The following is an 18,915-nucleotide window of genomic DNA, read 5'->3' as shown; positions in this document are numbered from 1 at the left end:
CAGGTGCTTCAACAGGTCAGGGAGCTTTTACAGGAGCTTTAACAGGTCAGGGAGCTGTAACAGGTGCTTAAACATGTCAGGAAGCTTTAACATGTGCTTTAACAGGTCAGGGAGCTTTAACACCTGCTTTAACAGGTCAGGGAGCTTTAACACGTGCTTTAACAGGTCAGGGAGCTGTAACAGATAATTTTACAGGTCAGTAAGCTTTTACAGGTGCCTAAACAGGTCAGGCAGCTTTAACAGGTGCTTCAACAGGTCAGGGAGCTGTAACAGGTGCTTAAACATGTCAGGGAGCTTTTACAGGAACTTAAACAGGTCAGGGAGCTTTTACAGGAGCTTTAACAGGTCAGAAAGCTGTAACAGGTGCTTAAACAGGTCAGGGAGCTGTAACAGATAATTTTACAGGTCAGGGAGCTTTAACACGTGCTTCAATAGGTCAGGGAGCTTTAACACCTGCTTTAACAGGTCAGGGAGCTTTAACACCTGCTTTAACAGGTCAGGAAGCTGTAACAGGTGCTTAAACAGGTCAGGGAGCTGTAACAGATGATTTAACAGGTCAGAGAGCTTTAACACGTGCTTTAACAGGTCAGGGAGCTGTAACAGATAATTTTAAAGGTCAGTGAGCTTTTACAGGTGCTTAAACAGGTCAGGGAGCTTTAACAGGTGCTTCAACAGGTCAGGGAGCTGTAACAGGTGCTTAAACAGGTCAGGGAGCTTTAACACGTGCTCTAACAGGTAAGAAAGCTTTAACACGTGCTTTAACAGGTCAGGAAGCTTCAACAGGTGCTTTAACAGGTCAGGGAGCTTTTACAGAAGCTTTAACAGGTCAGGGAGTTGTAACAGGTGATTTAACAGGTCAGGGAGCTGTAACAGGTGGTTTAACAGGTCAGGGAGCTTTTACAGGTGCTTTAACAGGTCAGGGAGCTGTAACAGTTGTCAGGGAGCTGTAACAGATAATTTTACAGGTCAGTGAGCTTTTACAGGAGCTTTAACAGGTCAAGGAGCTGTAATAGTTAATTTAACAGGTCAGGGAGCTGTAACAGATGATTGAACAGGTCAGGGATCTGTAACAGATGATTTAACAGGTCAGGGAGCTTTTACAGGAGCTTTAACAGGTCAGGGAGCTTTTACAGGTGCTTAAACAGGTCAGGATGCTGTAACAGGTGTTTTAAGAGGTCAGGGCCCTTATACAAAGCAGCAGATGCAGATGTAACGTTACCAGCAGCAGGTGTACTATCGGCTACTCACGAGGCACTGCGAGTGGAAGCGGTTGTTGCAGGTGTAGCACAGCACGTTGGGCAGCTTGCCGCTGGCGGGGTGCAGCCGGCAGTAGCAGATGTAACACTGCGGCGACGCCTGCACGCGACTGCGCAGCATCTCCATCCACATCTTCAGCGCCGTCACCACCCAGCCGTTCTGTTGTTATAAATACATAATAAGAAAATAACAATTTGAAGTTATTCAGAAATTTACCGAAAAGCTTTCGACTACGTGTTACATTGAGTTTTTTAGTTATTAAAAAAAAAATTTAGTAAATGACATTAAAGGAGTGTTTTATTTCAAAAATCAATCGTTTAAAGTTATGTAATGTATATTATATAGCGTTTATGTTGTGTAGCGCCAATAGCGCGCGCCGATAGAGTCGGGTGTCCCCCAGGGTTCAGTTATAGGTTCACTATATCTATCAGGTTTTTTATTGAACGTAGAGCGTACTGTACACATTTACGCACCCGTACGAAGTAATCAGTATCAGTATGTCTGTGTCTATGCGCACGTGCGTGTGTTTGTGTTAGTGTGCGCGCGCGTATGTGTGCGTGCATTATTAAATATTCAGCATCTGGCATCAGTGAGGCAACAGGGCACTGCTGAGGTCTGTGTGTGTGTGTGTGTGTACAGCACCTGATATGCGAGGTAGAGCCGCAGGTAGTGCGAGTGGTGCGCGAGCGGCAGCGCGGGCGGGTGCGCCAGCGGCGGGGCCAGCGGGTGCGCCGCGCTCAGGTCTATGCGCAGCTCTATGGTGCGCTCCTCTACGTGCGCGTTGCAGATTATGTTCGCCCCGCCGCCTGCTGGACGCACTACTGATATCTGGAAAGCGGATCAAAATGAATTAGATTGAGAAAAATTGAGAAAAAAATAACAAAATTCTATCAAAGGCGAAAAGACTACACTTCAAAAACAAAAAATCGGTAAAGCGTTAATCGGTTTTGTGACACTACGTAAAAATTATTAGTGAAAAAACCCTTTTTCACATATATTTTTTAAATCCAAATTGTCGTGCCAATCGTATAAATCGTTACTTAACCTCAATTTTTGTTCCCGATAGCGAGTACAAAACTACAATATCATCTCTGAAAAATAACAAAGCAAAATAACAGTTTCTTGTTTTACCCTTTGCACACTAAACCCTACAAATTCAACTCACATCAGCGTCCTCCAGCTGATCCATATGCTCCTTCAGATGCGCGAGCTGCTCCTCCAGCATGCCGGGCGCCACAGCCCGCTCCACGAGCCGCTGTAACGCGTTGGCAGCCCGCGCCCCGCGCGCGCTCCAGTGCGCTCGGACCGCGCCCGCGGAGCTGCGGGTGCACTGGTACAGTGTGCGGGACGAGATACAGCGCAGTGTGTGCTCTATTGATGGCTCTACACAAGATAAATAAATAAATAAAATAAAAAATTGGTTGTTTGTAAAATAGGTTTACGATCGAGATGTTTACGTGATAACGTCTTATTGGTGGCAGCGCTCGAGATGAGACGGGAGATCGGTCCGTCTCTCTCTCGTTATACCTGCGATCGCGCTCGTGAGGTTTTGGTGTGATACAAGTTTCTGAACATGTCACCCGACTAAAACGATTTTAAAAACGTTATCACGTTAAAAAAAATCTTTATTGACAACAGTTTTACATTTTCAAATACTGAAGTCTCCGACTCCCAAACTAGGTAAAAACTTGTATGTCAGGAGTCAGTCACATGCGATATAGTGGTCAGTGTGCTGTAATTCTAAAGCCTGTAACACAGTTCTGAACTAGCACAGGCTTTAATTTCCCCAAATTGTAACTGTATTATTTTAAAACTTTTTCAATAAAGATTTTTTCTATTTCTATTTTTCTATTTCAAAAGCTAAATTGTGTGCTACGTTGCTAACGCTTGCTTGCTTGCGTATAGAACGCAGATGTATGCAAAATTAGATGCAGTATTCGAGTGCACCCTATTTTACATGATTCCGCCCGCGGCTTCGCCCGCGTTTTCAAAGAAAAACCCACATAGTTCCCGTTCCCATGAGTTTTTCGGGATAAAACCTATCCTGTGTGTTAATCCAACTTAGCCTCTATATTTGTGCTAAATTTCATTGTAATCGGTTCAGTAGTATTTGCGTGGAAGAGTAACACACATACACATCCTCACAAACTTTCGCATTTGCATTTATAATATTAGTAGAATAAGATGCTATATGCGCCCTCACACTATCATCAATTTGTGAATTTGATTTATGGTATGTTTAATTTTGCCTTATGAATATATAATGTGTACCTTTTATGATGTGACAATGAAATAATGTACTTTCAATATTAAATAATGTTGCGGAGCCATTTATGGCTAACTAGCTTTTCGCCCGCGTTTACAAAGAAAAACCCGCACAGTTCTCGTTCCCGTGGCATTTCCGGGATAAAACCTATCCTATGTGTTAATCCAAGTTACCCTCTACTTCATTGTAATCGGTTCAGTAGTATTTGCGTGTAACAAACACACACATACACACCTCACAAACTTTCGCATTTATAATATTAGTAGGATAGGATGTGTTGATTTGAATTGTAATGTAATTTTATTATCTTTGTACAGACATTATGCAAATAAAACATTTATTTATTACTAATTCTGTACATAGTAAATAGTAATACACGAAGTAATATCGCACTCTTATAGTGAAAGTGGACGTTGACGTTCTGTTTGCACTCTACCACCAGCTCTATAATGAGCATAGCACAATATATATGTACTAGCTTTCCGCCCGAGGCTTCGCCCGCGTTTTCAGAGAAAACCTCGCATAGTTCCCTGTCCCGTGGGATTTCCGTGGTAAAACCTATCCTATCTCTCAAGTTGGATCGAACTACACATGGTGTGCGAATTTTATTATAATCGGTCAAGTGGTAAAGGAGTCCATTGAGGACAAACATTGTGACACGAGATTTATATATACAAAGATGAAAGATGTGTATGTATTAAGATTATACAATATGTATTAAGTATACAAAATAAAACATAACTCTACAGTACATAGAGCACGCAGCTCTACCACTCTACACTCACCCGTGAGCGCTAACACCGGCTCAGCAGTGAACAGCGCCAGTTCGTGTGCGGGCGGCTCCACACCCTCCGCTAACAGCGAGCTCGACACGTAGCGAAGCGTTGTGTCTATCACTGGCGATACTATACCACTTTCACTGATAAACACATATATAAAAACGAATATTAAATAGCTAAACCGTATCGAGATGGTCAAAACTGCACAAAATATAAATAGGACGAACGGCAGACACTATTTTACAATAAAAGAATCATCAATATCGCTTCGCCCAGTCGAAAGTTATGAAGAAGCAAACCCAAAAATAAAACAGCCACGTAGAAAACCTCCTCCTTTTTCGTAATCGGTCGAAAAAAGTCAATAATTTATTTATTTTATCAAATAAACTACTATTTTCCACAGCTTCGGTAATAATCAGTTTCTACGAAAAAAATAAATTTAAAAAAATCTTCTTTTCGGATTTTGTTAAAGCTTTCGATAAAGTTGATCATAAAAAGTTATTTATTTTTCTTTGTCAATTTAGTATAAATCACGATATACCTACGTTGAAATAAATCATGAGTAGAAATGTTTTATTAGAGCTACGGATCTATCAGGTTTTCGTGTGTCAAAATAAAGTTATAACTACGGGAGTTCCACAGGGTTCTCACTTGGGCCCAGTCTGAATACTGTAGGTGATTTATATCTAACATTTATAGTTTACAGTGTGAGTAGTATTTTATATGATTGTTATGCATTGTTGTCTGTTTAAGAAATAGGAGCGAAAGCAATACAATAGAATTCTACATGCTATAATTTACTTTTCAATAGAGATTCGTGTGAAACACGGTCAAATGCTTTAGTCGGTATATGTTCAATTATGGATTCGAAGTCTTTTATTTTAGGCTAAAATTTATCGAGTATTAAACTGCATTATGATGGATTTTTTAAAATACATATTGATAAAATTTAATAATGGTGATTGAAACAATTACCTGAGCGAGTTGATGTAATGATGTACAAGATCGCCTCTGGCCAGCAAGCTCTGACTGAACACCGCTAGACTTTGCAGCAGGTAACCGAACGCGCGGGATATGTGCAGCCTGTAAGGGAAATATTATATGATTACTATAATGTATCATTTTTGAGATTTAATAAAGAATTATAGGATTAGAATTTACGATTTCAAATGCAACGAAAGTAAAACTAGATTTCCAGTACGCAAGTTGCAACTCAATACAAGATATTATATGTATCGCAACAAAAAATACACTACATAGTACAAAATAAAGTATTTCCATTGTCTGTCTGTCTGTCCCTATGTAGGGTACGCTATATCAATAATTGATAATAATTGATGCGATATTTTAAAATAGATAGTCTGGTTTTTGATGGTACAAATTGTTCGAGTATAGAAATTGTTAAGATTTACTCAACGCGCGAGAAGCTAGTTTTAAATAAGTGTGTTATAGAGTTGCTATGCACAATAATTTCCAACAAATACGTCACCTATCGTCCCCGAGCGGCTCGTCGAGCATGCTCGTGTCGCGCAGCGCGTCGTAGTACTGTGCGAGCGAGAGGGAAATAGTCTCTTCGTCGTCGTCTCCCTCCCTCTCACGCCGCTCGCAAAGTTGGCTCAGTTTTTCAACTAGATATAAGATTGTTTTATTAAGTGATGGCAAAAGAACGTAAAGTAGACAACAATGTAGAAATTTTTTTTACATACATAATAGACGTGCGTGCACTTTTAATGGGCACGCACGTCTATTAGTTTAAACTTAAAAACTCTTTTATTCATGTAAACTTTTAAAAGCAAAGTATTTTTTTTAAATACCACTGATTCAGAAACTCTATAGTTATTTTTGCTATTTGTGTTTATTTTACTTTGTAGCATGAAATTCTTTTGATCGTTATTGTAAATACTAATTACCTATGAATAAAATATCATCCAACCAACCAACTCAACCTTAAATTCAAAAAACTCACCATCATCCAACACCATAGGTTTAGCGATAACTTTCAACACGCTATACGCTACAAACTGGTACGCATAGTGCGTGTCCTGCGCGAGCACGCGGAACGCGAGCGACGCCAGGTTGTTTAGCGAGTATGTGCTGAGTTTCAGCGGGTTGGGGAGTTGGTCCCAGTTTAGTATGGGAGTAGCAGCTAGGAGTGATTCTAGTATTGCCACGTGGTTTATGGTTAGGTGGTAGTTTGGAGATGATTCTGGAAAAAATTGATTGTTTTAATTTAATATGGGAACAATACTAAAGAAGAAATGTTTAAAAAATTGAATTCATTTATTTATTTATTATTTATTTATTATATAAAACCATTCCTACCATTACAGTTTACCCAATGCGATAGGGAGGTCAAATTTACAATACAATTTATTCATTAATACAAAAAAAAAATTACATTAATTAAGATTATAAAATACAACCGCTACAATTATGTTTGATACTCTAGTCAAATATTATAATGATTAATACATATATAAAGCTGAATAATACATATTTTTTAATAATGTCAAATTTAAAACATTTTAAATTAAAAGTTAAAAACTAAATTTAATTAAAAAACGCAATATTAGTATAATATAACAGTATCACTACATTGATTTAAATACACTTAATACAGTTTTAGATAATGTCCAATAATTGAAAACATAATATTACATTAATAGTCAGAAAATAAAATTCATTTTCACATCCAATATTAAAATAATAAAACAATAAAAATACATCAATTTAAATAAAGCCACTCATTTCTCGACAATTTAAAAAAGTTGTAATATCTTACACTGATATGTTAGATTTTAGGACTAGGAGTAAGCAATAAAATTTAAAATAATCTTTGTCAATTCACTCAAATTATTTGAAAAAATGTCAGACTTATTGTGCACCTCATTGACAACATGGATAGCCTTTGTCAAAGGGGCTCTAGACAGTAAATTAGTTCTGGCCTGGGGAACAAGTAAAAGTGGCGGGCTTCGACGTTTCCATACATATGCGTCCGGTACACAGAAACTAATGCTTCGTAAAACTTGCGGGTTCTGGTCTTTGCCCCGTAGTATACGTATCAGTATCAGTGCAAGTTGGCACTCCCTTCGCACTTTTAAATCGTAATATCCTACCATTCCGAGAACAAAAAGAGTAGGATACTGCAAAGGATAATATGGGTACACTGCGTAAAGTTTCATGTATAAATATCTTAAAAATTTATTTTGAATTCGCTCCAACATATACGAATATTTTTGTTCATACGGAGCCCATACAACTGAACCATATTCAAGATGGCTTCTTACCAGTGCATTATATAGTGATTTGATAGTTCCGATATCGGTAAATTCCCGTGATTGTCGCAATATAAAACCTAGGTTCCTATAAGCCTTTTTGCAAATGTTTACAATATGATCAGAGAATGTTAAATCAGAGTTGAAGTATATGCCTAGATCACGTATTTGAGAGACTCGCTCTATGCAATTCGACTCAATATTACATTGATGAAGTATCGGTGTTCGAGTGCGAGTGAAACTCATTACATAGCATTTAGTTGTATTGAAATAAAGTTTATTGCTCTGACCCCATTGAACAATTCTATTAATGTCATTCTGTAAAAGTTTACAATCCATAAAGTTTTTCACATTCATGAATAATTTTAAGTCATCCGCAAATAGTAAGCAGGTCCCGTGTTTAATCACTTCCGGTAAATCATTGATCATTAATAAGAATCCAAGAGGTCCTAAATTACTTCCCTGGCTCACGCCTGACCTAGTGTAATATGGTTCTGATAGAAAGCCTTTGTAATCTACATATTGTTGGCGATCTCTCATATAACTCACAAAGAATTCTAATAACTTAGGGGTGTACCCAACTTCAGCAAATTTTCATGTCTCTTGTTAAATTAAATTATGGTTCATTTAGAGAATCATTAATGTATTTTGTTGACTTTAATGTGTTTATAACTTAGGTTTTATTATAGGAATCCCTTACTTTTTTTTACTAGGTTTAACCAATGTGATACTTTTACAATATTTAAGTTAGATCTGTCGTTATACATGTAATATATCTGAATGAATAAGTGGAAAAACAAAATCTGTCATATTACCACCATAAAATGACAAGCCACATCCGCAATTTCCTAGTTCCATGTTCCCCGTACCCACAAACTCACCCAGAACATGGAGCAACAAAGCGGTGACATTGGAGAAGGCATCCGGCGCGAAGATGTCGCGCCACTCGTTCGGCAACTCCGCCACGTGTGCGGTCGGCTGCCGCTTCTCACATTCCTGCCGAATGCTGGACACGAAGCGTGCTACTGATGTTAGTAGTAGCAGGGTTGGACGGGCTATGGTCGCGAACTGGACGAAAAATATTAAAAAAAATAATAAAGTAGTAAATTTCAGGTTAAGAATAGGTCTTATCGTTGTTATTCATGTCAGGACAGTGTCAGTTTGAGAAGGGAATTCGTAGGGGCTTAATACGTAACTTATCACGTAAAAAATATTTAAACAACAAAACGACGTCAATTTTTAGATTATTTTTACTAAAAATTTCCTTAAATTCGATGTTTTCATTCCTAGCTTCGCACAGCCAGCATATACCGCTCCGCAAATGTGGTCATTTTGACCAAAAAACTAAATTTTAAACATAAGTGTTTCTAAATAAATGAACTCCAATACCTTAGTGCAATCGAAGCGTGGTGTCTTCGCAAGCGAGTTGAGTATAGAACACAGGACAATATTGATAAAGTCCCACTCGTGCGCAGACAGATCCCACGCGGAGTTCTGTACCAATGTGTTGAGCAGGTGCAGTAGGGACGCCTGGCTTGATACCACACTCCAGGGCTCTTTGGAGTAGTTCCTGTGATAAATATGTTGAGTAAAGGTGTATAGGAATATAAATATTGGAATTAGAGTTTAGCATACAAATCCAACTTTCCGAAATGGTTGGCAAAAATTGCGCGTAACGAGCTCGGGACTCGAACCCGCATTCTTTAACGCCAATCCCGGACGGACGCTTGACCAACTCGGCCACCCGTGACAAGCTAAAGCGATCGAATTTATTATATTATCTATAAATTTATCTCATAAAGCATTTGAATGCCATAAAACCAAATATTATATCAAATTCAACAAAAAAAGTCGTGTACCATCGTTTCAATATAATTGTATTCACTAAAATTTTTTCGTATTGGTTGAGATGGTTGTTAATTACCTTAATAGAGGGTGTGTCCCTTAAGACACATAAAACTGAAAGAATAGAATAAATTCGATCCCATGTACCCATCGAAAATAATATCTATTAAATACGTTACCTCTCATTAAACATCTTCTCATCGTATTTATAGTAATCATCCATGACAGGGTCAAGACAGTGTCGGGCGAGTGAATTGGCCACTTGTCTGGCAAAGTGTTGCGAGCGAGTGGGGTCACTTGTACCCTGGTATAGATACCAGCAGCGGACTGTACTTAGGTATTGAGCGCGGATAACGTCGTGGGGGGTTGTTTTTGCCTAAAAATAAAGTTGAAACGTAGCTAATAGTAGAAAAAAGAATAGGGATAAAATGAATAGGGAAAGCAGTATTGTAAAAGAATCACTGGAAAAAATATGTACAGTAAAAGTTAAAATTAAACTGAGGGGATTAACTAAGGGCTGATTTTTCAATCCTTGGTTAAAACTTATTCGTCGATAATGTATAAAACTACCATTTAAAAAACGTATTCTAATTGCCAGTATTTGACAGCTTACGTGACATTTTTTTTTTTTATATAAGAGGAGGCAACAGAGCAGACGCGTCACCTGATGTTAAGTGCACCGCGTCGCCCATAGGCACCAGCAATGCCGGGGACATTGTCAGTGCGTTGCCGGCCTTTAAGGTAGGAGTACGCTCTTTTCTTGAAGGTCCCTAAGTCGTAACCGTTTGGAAACACCGCATGAGGAAGTTCGTTCCATAAATTCGTTGTGCGCGGAAAGAAGCTTCTTTTGAAGCGCGTGGCTGAAATAAACTCAGCGGCAGGTATTGTTCCAAACAGCTCCTCAGAGCACTCCCCATTGTAGATGCTATAGAAAACACACAGTGAAGCGACGTCTCTTCGCAGCGCCAAAGTATCAAGCCGATCGGTAAGACTTGGCTCGTTAACGAGTCGTACTGCTCTCCTTTGAATACGGTCAAATGGAAGGAGGTGTTGTTGAGGTGCCCCGGCCCAGATGTGGGAGCAGTATTCCATGTGCGGCCTAACTTGCGCCTTATAAAGCATAAGGCGGTGGTGCGACGTGAAATACTGCCCCGCTCGACAGAGCACACCAAGTTTCTGTGAAGCCAATTTGGCTTTTCCTTCCAGATGACAGGAGAACTGTACGCTACTCGAGATTTCGAGACCAAGAATACCGATGCTAGCTGTGGCAGAGAGAGGAATACCCTGAAAACGAGGAGTTACGACAAAGGGAAGCTTTTTTGCGGTGAACGCGCAAACCTTTTAATATTATCGTGTTATACTTTATTGGACGGATAAGTTTTATCCAAGCATTGAAAAATCGGCCCTAAGTTGATTATAATATCCGCTTAGTCCACAATTCTTTCCCGGTTAAGTCAAAATTTGATATAAGTTTCGTGCATTTTTCTACTTCTTTTGAATTTTATACAATTCAATACAAATAGATTGTTATTTTACATGACATTGTTATGATTTACACGTAGTATTAAGTGTTATTCTAATTAGTGAAACTAACCTGTAAGCTATGGAAGAATCCATTTCTGCCCACAATTTTGTCCAACATTAACGTATCCACTTCTGACACTGGTCCACTCACGTTAGATTCTCTTTGTTTGTCTGTCTCATTACCAGAACTGCTCGACTCATTTTCTTTTATAACTTCATCAGATTTTTCACTTGACTCGGTAATTTGAGCAATTTTACTTTCATACATTGCATTCGTGAATGCCCAGTAGTAACCAGTTTTGAAGGATCTTTGTGTTAAAACATTTTTGATGTGATTGTTATTTTCTTCTGAAATGCTCGTTATTATTTCTTGCGTAACGCAATCGAGATAGTCGTTTGCCTGTTTGAGAACTGTGTAGAAAGGCATCTGAAAAATAAAGTGAATAGTAACATGCCAGCATGAGCTAAACATTAATATTTTTATCTGTATTAAAATATTCAAATAATCACGTCAAAGAAGGGAAATTTAGATGTTGAACATTACTGCCAGTAATTATGTAACTGAAGCAGAACAAATTTGACGCCATTCGATACTATATCTATGACGTCATTAAACACAATTTTGTGAATTTCTGTTGACCCTGTATTTGCCATTACAAATGGAGTGTATCCATATTAAAATTGTCAGATCTTCGCACTGTATGAGAATATTCAAGATTGACCTGTTGAGTTAATTGTAAAAATAATACCTAACAACTAATTTATAATGAACTAAATTTCCGCTTGCGGCTTCGCCCGCGTTTTCAAAGGAAAACCCGCATAGTTCCCATTCCCGTGGGATTTCCGGGATAAAACCTATCCCATGTGTTAATCCAAGTTACCCTCTATATGTGTGCTAAATTTCATTGTAATCGGTTCAGTAGTTTATGCGTGAAAACCATACATACATACATACAAACCTTTCCTCTTTATAATATTAGTTTATAATGAATATACTTACAAAAGCGTAAACTTCACACAGTGAGCTCACAACCACAAAATCGTACAGAACATCAACAAACAGCAACCTAAAGAACTCATCGTTAAACAAACTCCCATTAAGCTCCTTACTCCTCGTTACAATTTCCTTCAAGTACGCCGCTTGAAAAACGACCTTATTCACATAAGCCACAACGTCGCTTGTCGCTAAATCCTTCGTGGAGTTAGTATTAGCTATTTGTAGAACTTTCTTCATAATATCTCCGTCGTCTATTGGACAGGTCAATTTGCCATAGACAATGTCTTTCCTCAGAGCATAGACTAATACCGCAGTCTCTGAGTGTGTTATGTCTATGTTTAGTAATTGTTTTGTTATCTGTATTATTTCAGAATTGTCTATGGTCACGTTATCGAAGTCTACAAGGTAAGGGCATATAGACACTATGTGTTCTATAATTGGTATGTCGAGCGCGTCGTGGCTGAAATAAACAATTATTTTGGTTTATCTTAAAGATATAAATAATTAAGATAATTCGCGCGGATTCTGACAGTGACGTATACTTAAATGAATTTAAAAGCTACTACAAAATGAAAAACAAAGGTTAAAATATTATTTTCATACAAAATAACTTATTTTGACAGACCCGTCATCATAGAAAAGAAATGCATGCAAAAAAATTGAAAAAAAAGGGGTCCGCATCTATCGAGTGACTTTTCAACACGAGTAACTAAAGCTATTTATACCTATTGAGGCAAAAAAAAATATTCTGCTTAAAATGTCAATACATCACAATATATGTACATGATGAGATATCTAAAGAGACAGTACACAAAATGAAAACACTAACTTATCCCTCAGTTTGCCCTGTATCTCCTTCACAGCTGTGTCCACTAGCGGCAGTCTATCTACTGGCGCCAGTGCACACACCGCTTGGTGCCAGGCGTGCAGTAACTCGCGCCAGCTACTCGCGCTAATGGAAGCTACTGGAATAGCCTCGTCGGTTTCTTCCTCGCCTTCTTCGGTATCTGGCTCTTTTGGCTAGATAGTGAGGAAGAAATATAGTCCAAAGTAGCGTAAGTAAGGAAGGTAAGTATAGTACTAATTTAAAAACAACTTGAACTTAAGTGGTCTGGAATGGAAAATTCTGTTATTAAAAATTAATTTATGGAAAACTGAAACTGGTATATTTATTTAGTTAATTTTATTGTTTTAACATGATGAAAATGATAGACATTCGCAAATGCGCACTTTATGCAATTGATATTTTTTTGATAATATTGCCTTACATATTGCACGTAAAATAATAATTATAGCTTACCGTTATTATTTCCTTTTTTGTCTACGCAATGAAATAAATATAAAATTTACATTATTATTAAGTGGTAGCTTATCAAATAATTAAATTGACAATGAAAATAGGTGATTTCATAGAATTTTGTGAGTTTTTTTTTTAAATTTCAAGTTTTTTTCCGTCTGCTTCAACAATATAGAAGAAATATTAAAATCTTTTTCGAGTAATTTAACAATTAAAATATCAATCGAGTCAAAGCAAAATATTGAACATTTCTTACAAGTAAAAATTTAAAAAGACCACCTCAAAAGTTATAAAATCACCAATTATCAAATACCCGAAAAAATTTCTACGATAACTCATTTTTTCAGAACAATAATAACATAACAAACACTTCGATTGACAACTGAATTTTTGAAGTGAAAACTTCTTTAGCGGCGTTGAGCACTTTTTCTGTAATGGGTATAAAATCTTAAACTCGCGTCAGGACACGTGACCTGATCGAAAAAGCGTAAGACGGATGGATATCAAACATGCTCAACGTTAATAATCAAGTTTTCACTTCTGCCGGCACTCTCGGAGTGCAACCCGTCTTTTTTTTATTTCTGCACCACATATACTCACCAAGAGAGTCAAGTTGAGCAGGAACAATGTAACCAATAAATCATGTGCGTGTGCACTGGCCCCTAGCGCTCGGCACAGCGCAGCTCCGAACTGTGCTCTAGTCGCTAGCTCACTGCCACTTGTATGGGATAGTGAGCGCGACACGTGGGTTACTATCACTCGTATCGTGTGGGGGGGGATCGTGGAGCCTGTTTTATTGATTAAAAACATTCATTAAATAAGACCAGATGGATATAAACAGAACATAAATGTAAACTGACATATTTTTTGCAGTGACTACACCATTGTATGCTACTTTTTCATAAAATATAAAATAAAATAATGTAAATAATTCTAGTTAAAAATTTTTTAAATGTGATAATCTCATGAAGAAAGGGTATTATCACCGTTCCCTGATAAATGTAAAAAGCTTGAATTAAATCTATCCGTTTAAAGTGCATCATCAAGTACAAAGTTACATACAAACAAACAAGTGAAAGTTATAAAAACGTGTTAAAAAAAGGTGTACCTCCATTATCCTGCGCTAAACAAGTTAGCAACAATCTATTAGCTTCATCATCGCCTCGCTTGCACAGGGCCACCAGCGCTTGCTGCACGACGTCACTACGCAGCCATCTCGCTCCCGCAGTACGTGTGCGGTGTGGGAGCGAGAGGGACAGCGATATACACCACTCCACCGCTACCGGGGAGAGCTGGAGATCAATGGAGTTTGTAAGTTTATCGTATAACGTAATTTCTTTGAAAAAAAATTAGTGTGATAAATAATTATTTTTAAGGTTATTATTTCATAATTGGTTGTTGAGATATTTTTTGTAAAATAATGCCACAGATTTTTGAGATAAATTATAAATTAATTATTTATATATACAAAAAAAAGGTAACACTCAATTTTTGTATAGGACAATGATTGCTGGCAAGAAATACCAACGGAAACAGTGATAATTGAACTTAAAAGTTGTAATAAAAAAAATAAAAATTGGATAGAAATTCAGGAACACAATAAACTTACATGTTGAAACGAATTGTACATGGCCTCTAATTCTTCGTCATTTAAGTACTTCGATATCATGAAAACGATCTCCGCAAGCGCTTTACATCTCATAGTGTCGCTCGCCAGCCAACCCCTTAACACCTTATCGTAGAACAAACACAACGTATTTGTATTGTAACTCCTTGCTATTCCCAGGAATAAACTTTCACTTTCAAAGCTGATAATAATGCTCAATAAAGGCGGGAATACTGATCTCGACATTTGCTTTTTGTCAGCGTATTCGAAGTATGCACTACACGCCTTGCTAACGCATTCATTCAAGCTATGTTCGAATGCTTCTAGAACATTCTTATCATATTCTACAGCTTCTTGAATTGGTTCAGTCTCATTTGTGACGTCACCTTCGAAGCGTATGGACTTTTTGGCTTCGCTTTTAGCTTTTAGCGCTTTAAATAATAACGTATGCATGTGTATAAGTTTTGAAATGTCTTCGTCCTCTACTGGGACGTTTTCTATTTGAGTGACAACAATAACACCAAAGTTTTGCCAGAAGTTTCTGACCAATTTGTCGTACACATCGTCCGTCGATTCTGTCGTCTGTTTGATCCAATATTTGATCATAGCCGCCATTTTGTGCGCGGATATTTTCATCAAGTGATCTTTGGTTGTATCGTCTGGAATGGCAAATATTTTCTCGAGCCACGCCCTGTGTACATGAGCCACAATTTCTATGACAAAGTCGTGTTTTTGTATCGAGAAGTAACGCAAGCATTCCGCTAAGTTCGTTATCCATGATTGACGTTCGCTTTTTGAGTTCAGTATTGTTTTTATTTGTAAGCTGAAATAAAACGACAAAAATTAATTCCCCATTAACATCTTAAAATTTTTATATATATTGTTTATAAAAATTATTATATATATTGTCAAGAAAAAATGCAATAAATTCGAGGAGTTTAAATTCAGGAAAATGTTTCAACTAAACGTTATTTTGTTTAAGTTCTCTCAAACTAAACATTCTAGTTTATTTATTGAAGTGAAACTTCTTTATCGGGGGTGGACAAAAATTTTGTGAGACATTTTTTGCGTTACGCCGCGCGCGTTACATTTTTTGCGTTACGCCGCGCGCGTTACATTTTTGCGTTACGCCGTACTCGTGACATTTTTTTTCTTATCCCTACCACGCGTGATTCGACGTATACTTTCTCCAGCGGAGTAGGGATATCGTATCGTTTTAACGTACGTCCTACCACTTTACTTGACCGTTTTTCTATTGCACTCGTATTTATTTCCAACGCTCTATGGTGACGTGATAATATTATATTAAAGTGATCAGCACAATCAAAGTGTTTATTTTAATTATTCTAATTCCAGTGAATTTAAAAAAAAGTAAGTAATTACATATCTTTTTCTAATACTTAGGTGTAATTATGGTATTTATTTTTCTAAGTTATTTAAAATTAACCTCACTTTTTGATTGTATTTTTCAATTTTTTCAATTTTATTATAATATGTATAGATAATATGTATAGATACACTAGCACGTGGGTGGAATTATGTATAAATTTTTTCTAATACTTGAATGTTATTGTGGTACATATTTATTATATTATATATATACGTTTTAATATAGAATATTTAATTTTATGCTTTTTTTACTATAATTAATTAGTTAATTTTCTTTCATTTGTTCATTTAATTTTACAAATTTTATTTACACACTATTTTATTTTGCACCAAATTTCGTAACAGTCACAAATTAATGACGCACATATTATATATACGTTTAAGGGCTTGGTCTAGTAGTGCAAACAAATGCATCCTGTCATCCTATATGTAAATAATACAAATGTACTAAGGGAAAGTTGCTCCACTTAATTTTTAAAAATTAAATCATTCGTATGCATAATTTAATATTCGTAATAAGTACCAAAAATGACAATTTGAAACAATTTTCGTGAAAATTACACCGGGTGATTTTTTTTTTATCAGTACACAAAATTTGCGAATACTTTCTATTGATATCTTCATCTTCATGTTTATATAACTGATCAACTTTTACAAAGAAATTTGGACGAAATATAAAAAAAAATAAGCTTTCCATACAAAATGCATAACTCTATACATTTTTTTCGACCTAAGTTTCTTAGTGAAAGTTGTTCAGTTTAACTAATAAAACGGATAAACAAATTTTGTATATAATAAAAAAAATGTAATGTTTGTGTTAAAAAATTATTAAATAGAAAAATACACAAATGAAAACAAAAGATATTTATTTCCGACTAGCTTCCGCCCGCGACTCCGTCCGCGCGGATGTCAGTCTTCGCGTCTTCTACAGATTTATTATATTATGTGTAATATATAGATTTATATTGATAAACCTAATAAATCTTTTGCTAGCATTCTGATGCTTTATCGGTTGCACTGGATTTATCTCTTTTTTTTCAATCGCTTGAATGATAATATAGGATGGGTCCTTGATGGACATCGAATGCTGAAGTCTCGAATCAATCAATTCTGACAGTAGGCAATTTATGTAAAATCTTGTTAATGGTCCATCATTTTATTTTGCCTAAACGTTACATACTTTTTTATATATTCTATTTTTAACGAATGATTCACTCCAGTCCAAACAGCAAATAAGCAGACTTCTGCTTCTGCAACGTTTAGTTGTCCCTGAATTTGGAAAAAATAGTCATGATTCTTATCTATGACAAAAGTGTTATTTTTTGCATTGTATTTAAATTATTAATTTTTTTTTAACCGCATCTTCCGCATTCATGTCTTTTGCCGGAATTAGACATTTAACTTCTACTAGTCCCATTTTCCCTTTTTGATATGGGAGTGTATAAAGTAAATTTTTTAGATATTTCTCGTTATACTTTTAAAAAGTTATTATTGTCATTTTGCTCATTAGGTAAAGTAATTTCGATATCAGTTTTAAGTTTTTTGATACCTGCAATAATAACGTCATAATCGCCTTATCGATTACACCCTGTATACAATCCACCATCCACATTCATAATGTTTTCCTGTCCTCCTCTCCTTTACGCTGTTCACCGATACATTTTAAATGAGTAAATCTGCTACCACTGAAGGATGTTTCATTGTGATCAGCAAATTTTCACCACTGTTGTCGATTATTTGTTTTTCATTTTTAATCAGCAATTGGGAATCATCAGTTTTGTTTTTTGCAGATTGGTGATGTACCCTAACAATACGTCGAAAAGGGAAAGCATCAACGAATTATCGTTTTCGTCCTCTTTTTTTATTTTTCGCGTCTCTGTTACTTCTGTTTGTTTAGTTCTCAACACCCACTGAATTTTCTATGTTATTGTGATCTTCCATTACGTCTGAGTTTTGATGATGTGATGATAATCCATTCGTTTTAATATTGGTACTTAGAGTTGGTAGACTAAACTAGAAATGGCGGACTAAATTTGTCAGCGCGTCTGTAAGATCAGAATATAAAACCAACATCCTGTATTTAAGTTACAAAATTAATAATCAAACAAAATGCCGCTACGTAGAACTAGAACTAGAAGAAAAAATTAAAACACCTCGGATCAATTTTGGAGTAATCAAATCATTTTCCCCGTATGGGGATTTCCCCGGATGAACTTGGGAAGTTCAAGTTCTCAATACAAGTTTATATTATATTTCGTATTTCTCAAACGAAAAATAAACATTTTTGGAACTTCAAAAAAATTATATTATAAGAAAATTTATGAGCTTACTTTAGTTTTAAAGAAATATACATCCCTTTACTGACACCCCGTAAAATAAAGAAATTGTTGCCAATCACCTTTGCAATCTATTTCTATCTATTATCTATTTCATTAACTTTATGTTCGAAGATAATTTTTTTTCTAGTAGTTACACGCGTATTTTTTTCGTTTATTTTCCATATCGAAATCAAATGTTTAAAAATACGAATATTTGCACAAAACTAAGATAAAAATAATCAATTAACAAAAATATTAAATTTAATGAAGTAGAGCAACTTTCACTTCGGTATGAAGGAAAATCGAGCGTAGAGCACACGTCAGAACGCTCCGGCCCAAGGAGCGCGACTAAAGAAATTCGC

The 18,915-nt window shown here is 36.4% G+C and overlaps 1 protein-coding gene across 1 annotated transcript in view; it reads right to left on the bottom strand.

Moving 5' to 3' along the window:
* Ltn1 (E3 ubiquitin-protein ligase listerin) overlaps positions 1-18,915 on the bottom strand; it is a 36,812-nt gene that overhangs the window by 7,902 nt on the left and 9,995 nt on the right. The window contains exons 10-25 of the mRNA XM_089700273.1: positions 14,850-15,669; positions 14,349-14,532; positions 13,841-14,028; positions 12,773-12,963; positions 11,947-12,403; positions 11,017-11,373; positions 9,602-9,798; positions 8,967-9,147; positions 8,459-8,645; positions 6,269-6,508; positions 5,792-5,930; positions 5,278-5,385; positions 4,309-4,442; positions 2,423-2,640; positions 1,900-2,085; positions 1,249-1,416 (exon numbers count right to left, since the gene is read on the bottom strand). Coding sequence (XP_089556399.1) covers positions 1,249-1,416; positions 1,900-2,085; positions 2,423-2,640; positions 4,309-4,442; positions 5,278-5,385; positions 5,792-5,930; positions 6,269-6,508; positions 8,459-8,645; positions 8,967-9,147; positions 9,602-9,798; positions 11,017-11,373; positions 11,947-12,403; positions 12,773-12,963; positions 13,841-14,028; positions 14,349-14,532; positions 14,850-15,669 — 3,955 coding nt within the window. The remainder of the gene's footprint in view (positions 1-1,248; positions 1,417-1,899; positions 2,086-2,422; positions 2,641-4,308; positions 4,443-5,277; positions 5,386-5,791; positions 5,931-6,268; positions 6,509-8,458; positions 8,646-8,966; positions 9,148-9,601; positions 9,799-11,016; positions 11,374-11,946; positions 12,404-12,772; positions 12,964-13,840; positions 14,029-14,348; positions 14,533-14,849; positions 15,670-18,915) is intronic.

This window comes from Colias philodice, chromosome 10 (genome assembly GCF_061535455.1).
Source record: "Colias philodice isolate Cphi_HAF_F1 chromosome 10, ilColPhil1 Martin Lab GWU primary, whole genome shotgun sequence".
NCBI lineage: Eukaryota > Metazoa > Arthropoda > Insecta > Lepidoptera > Pieridae > Colias > Colias philodice.
This window is presented reverse-complemented; position numbering and strand designations above follow the sequence as displayed.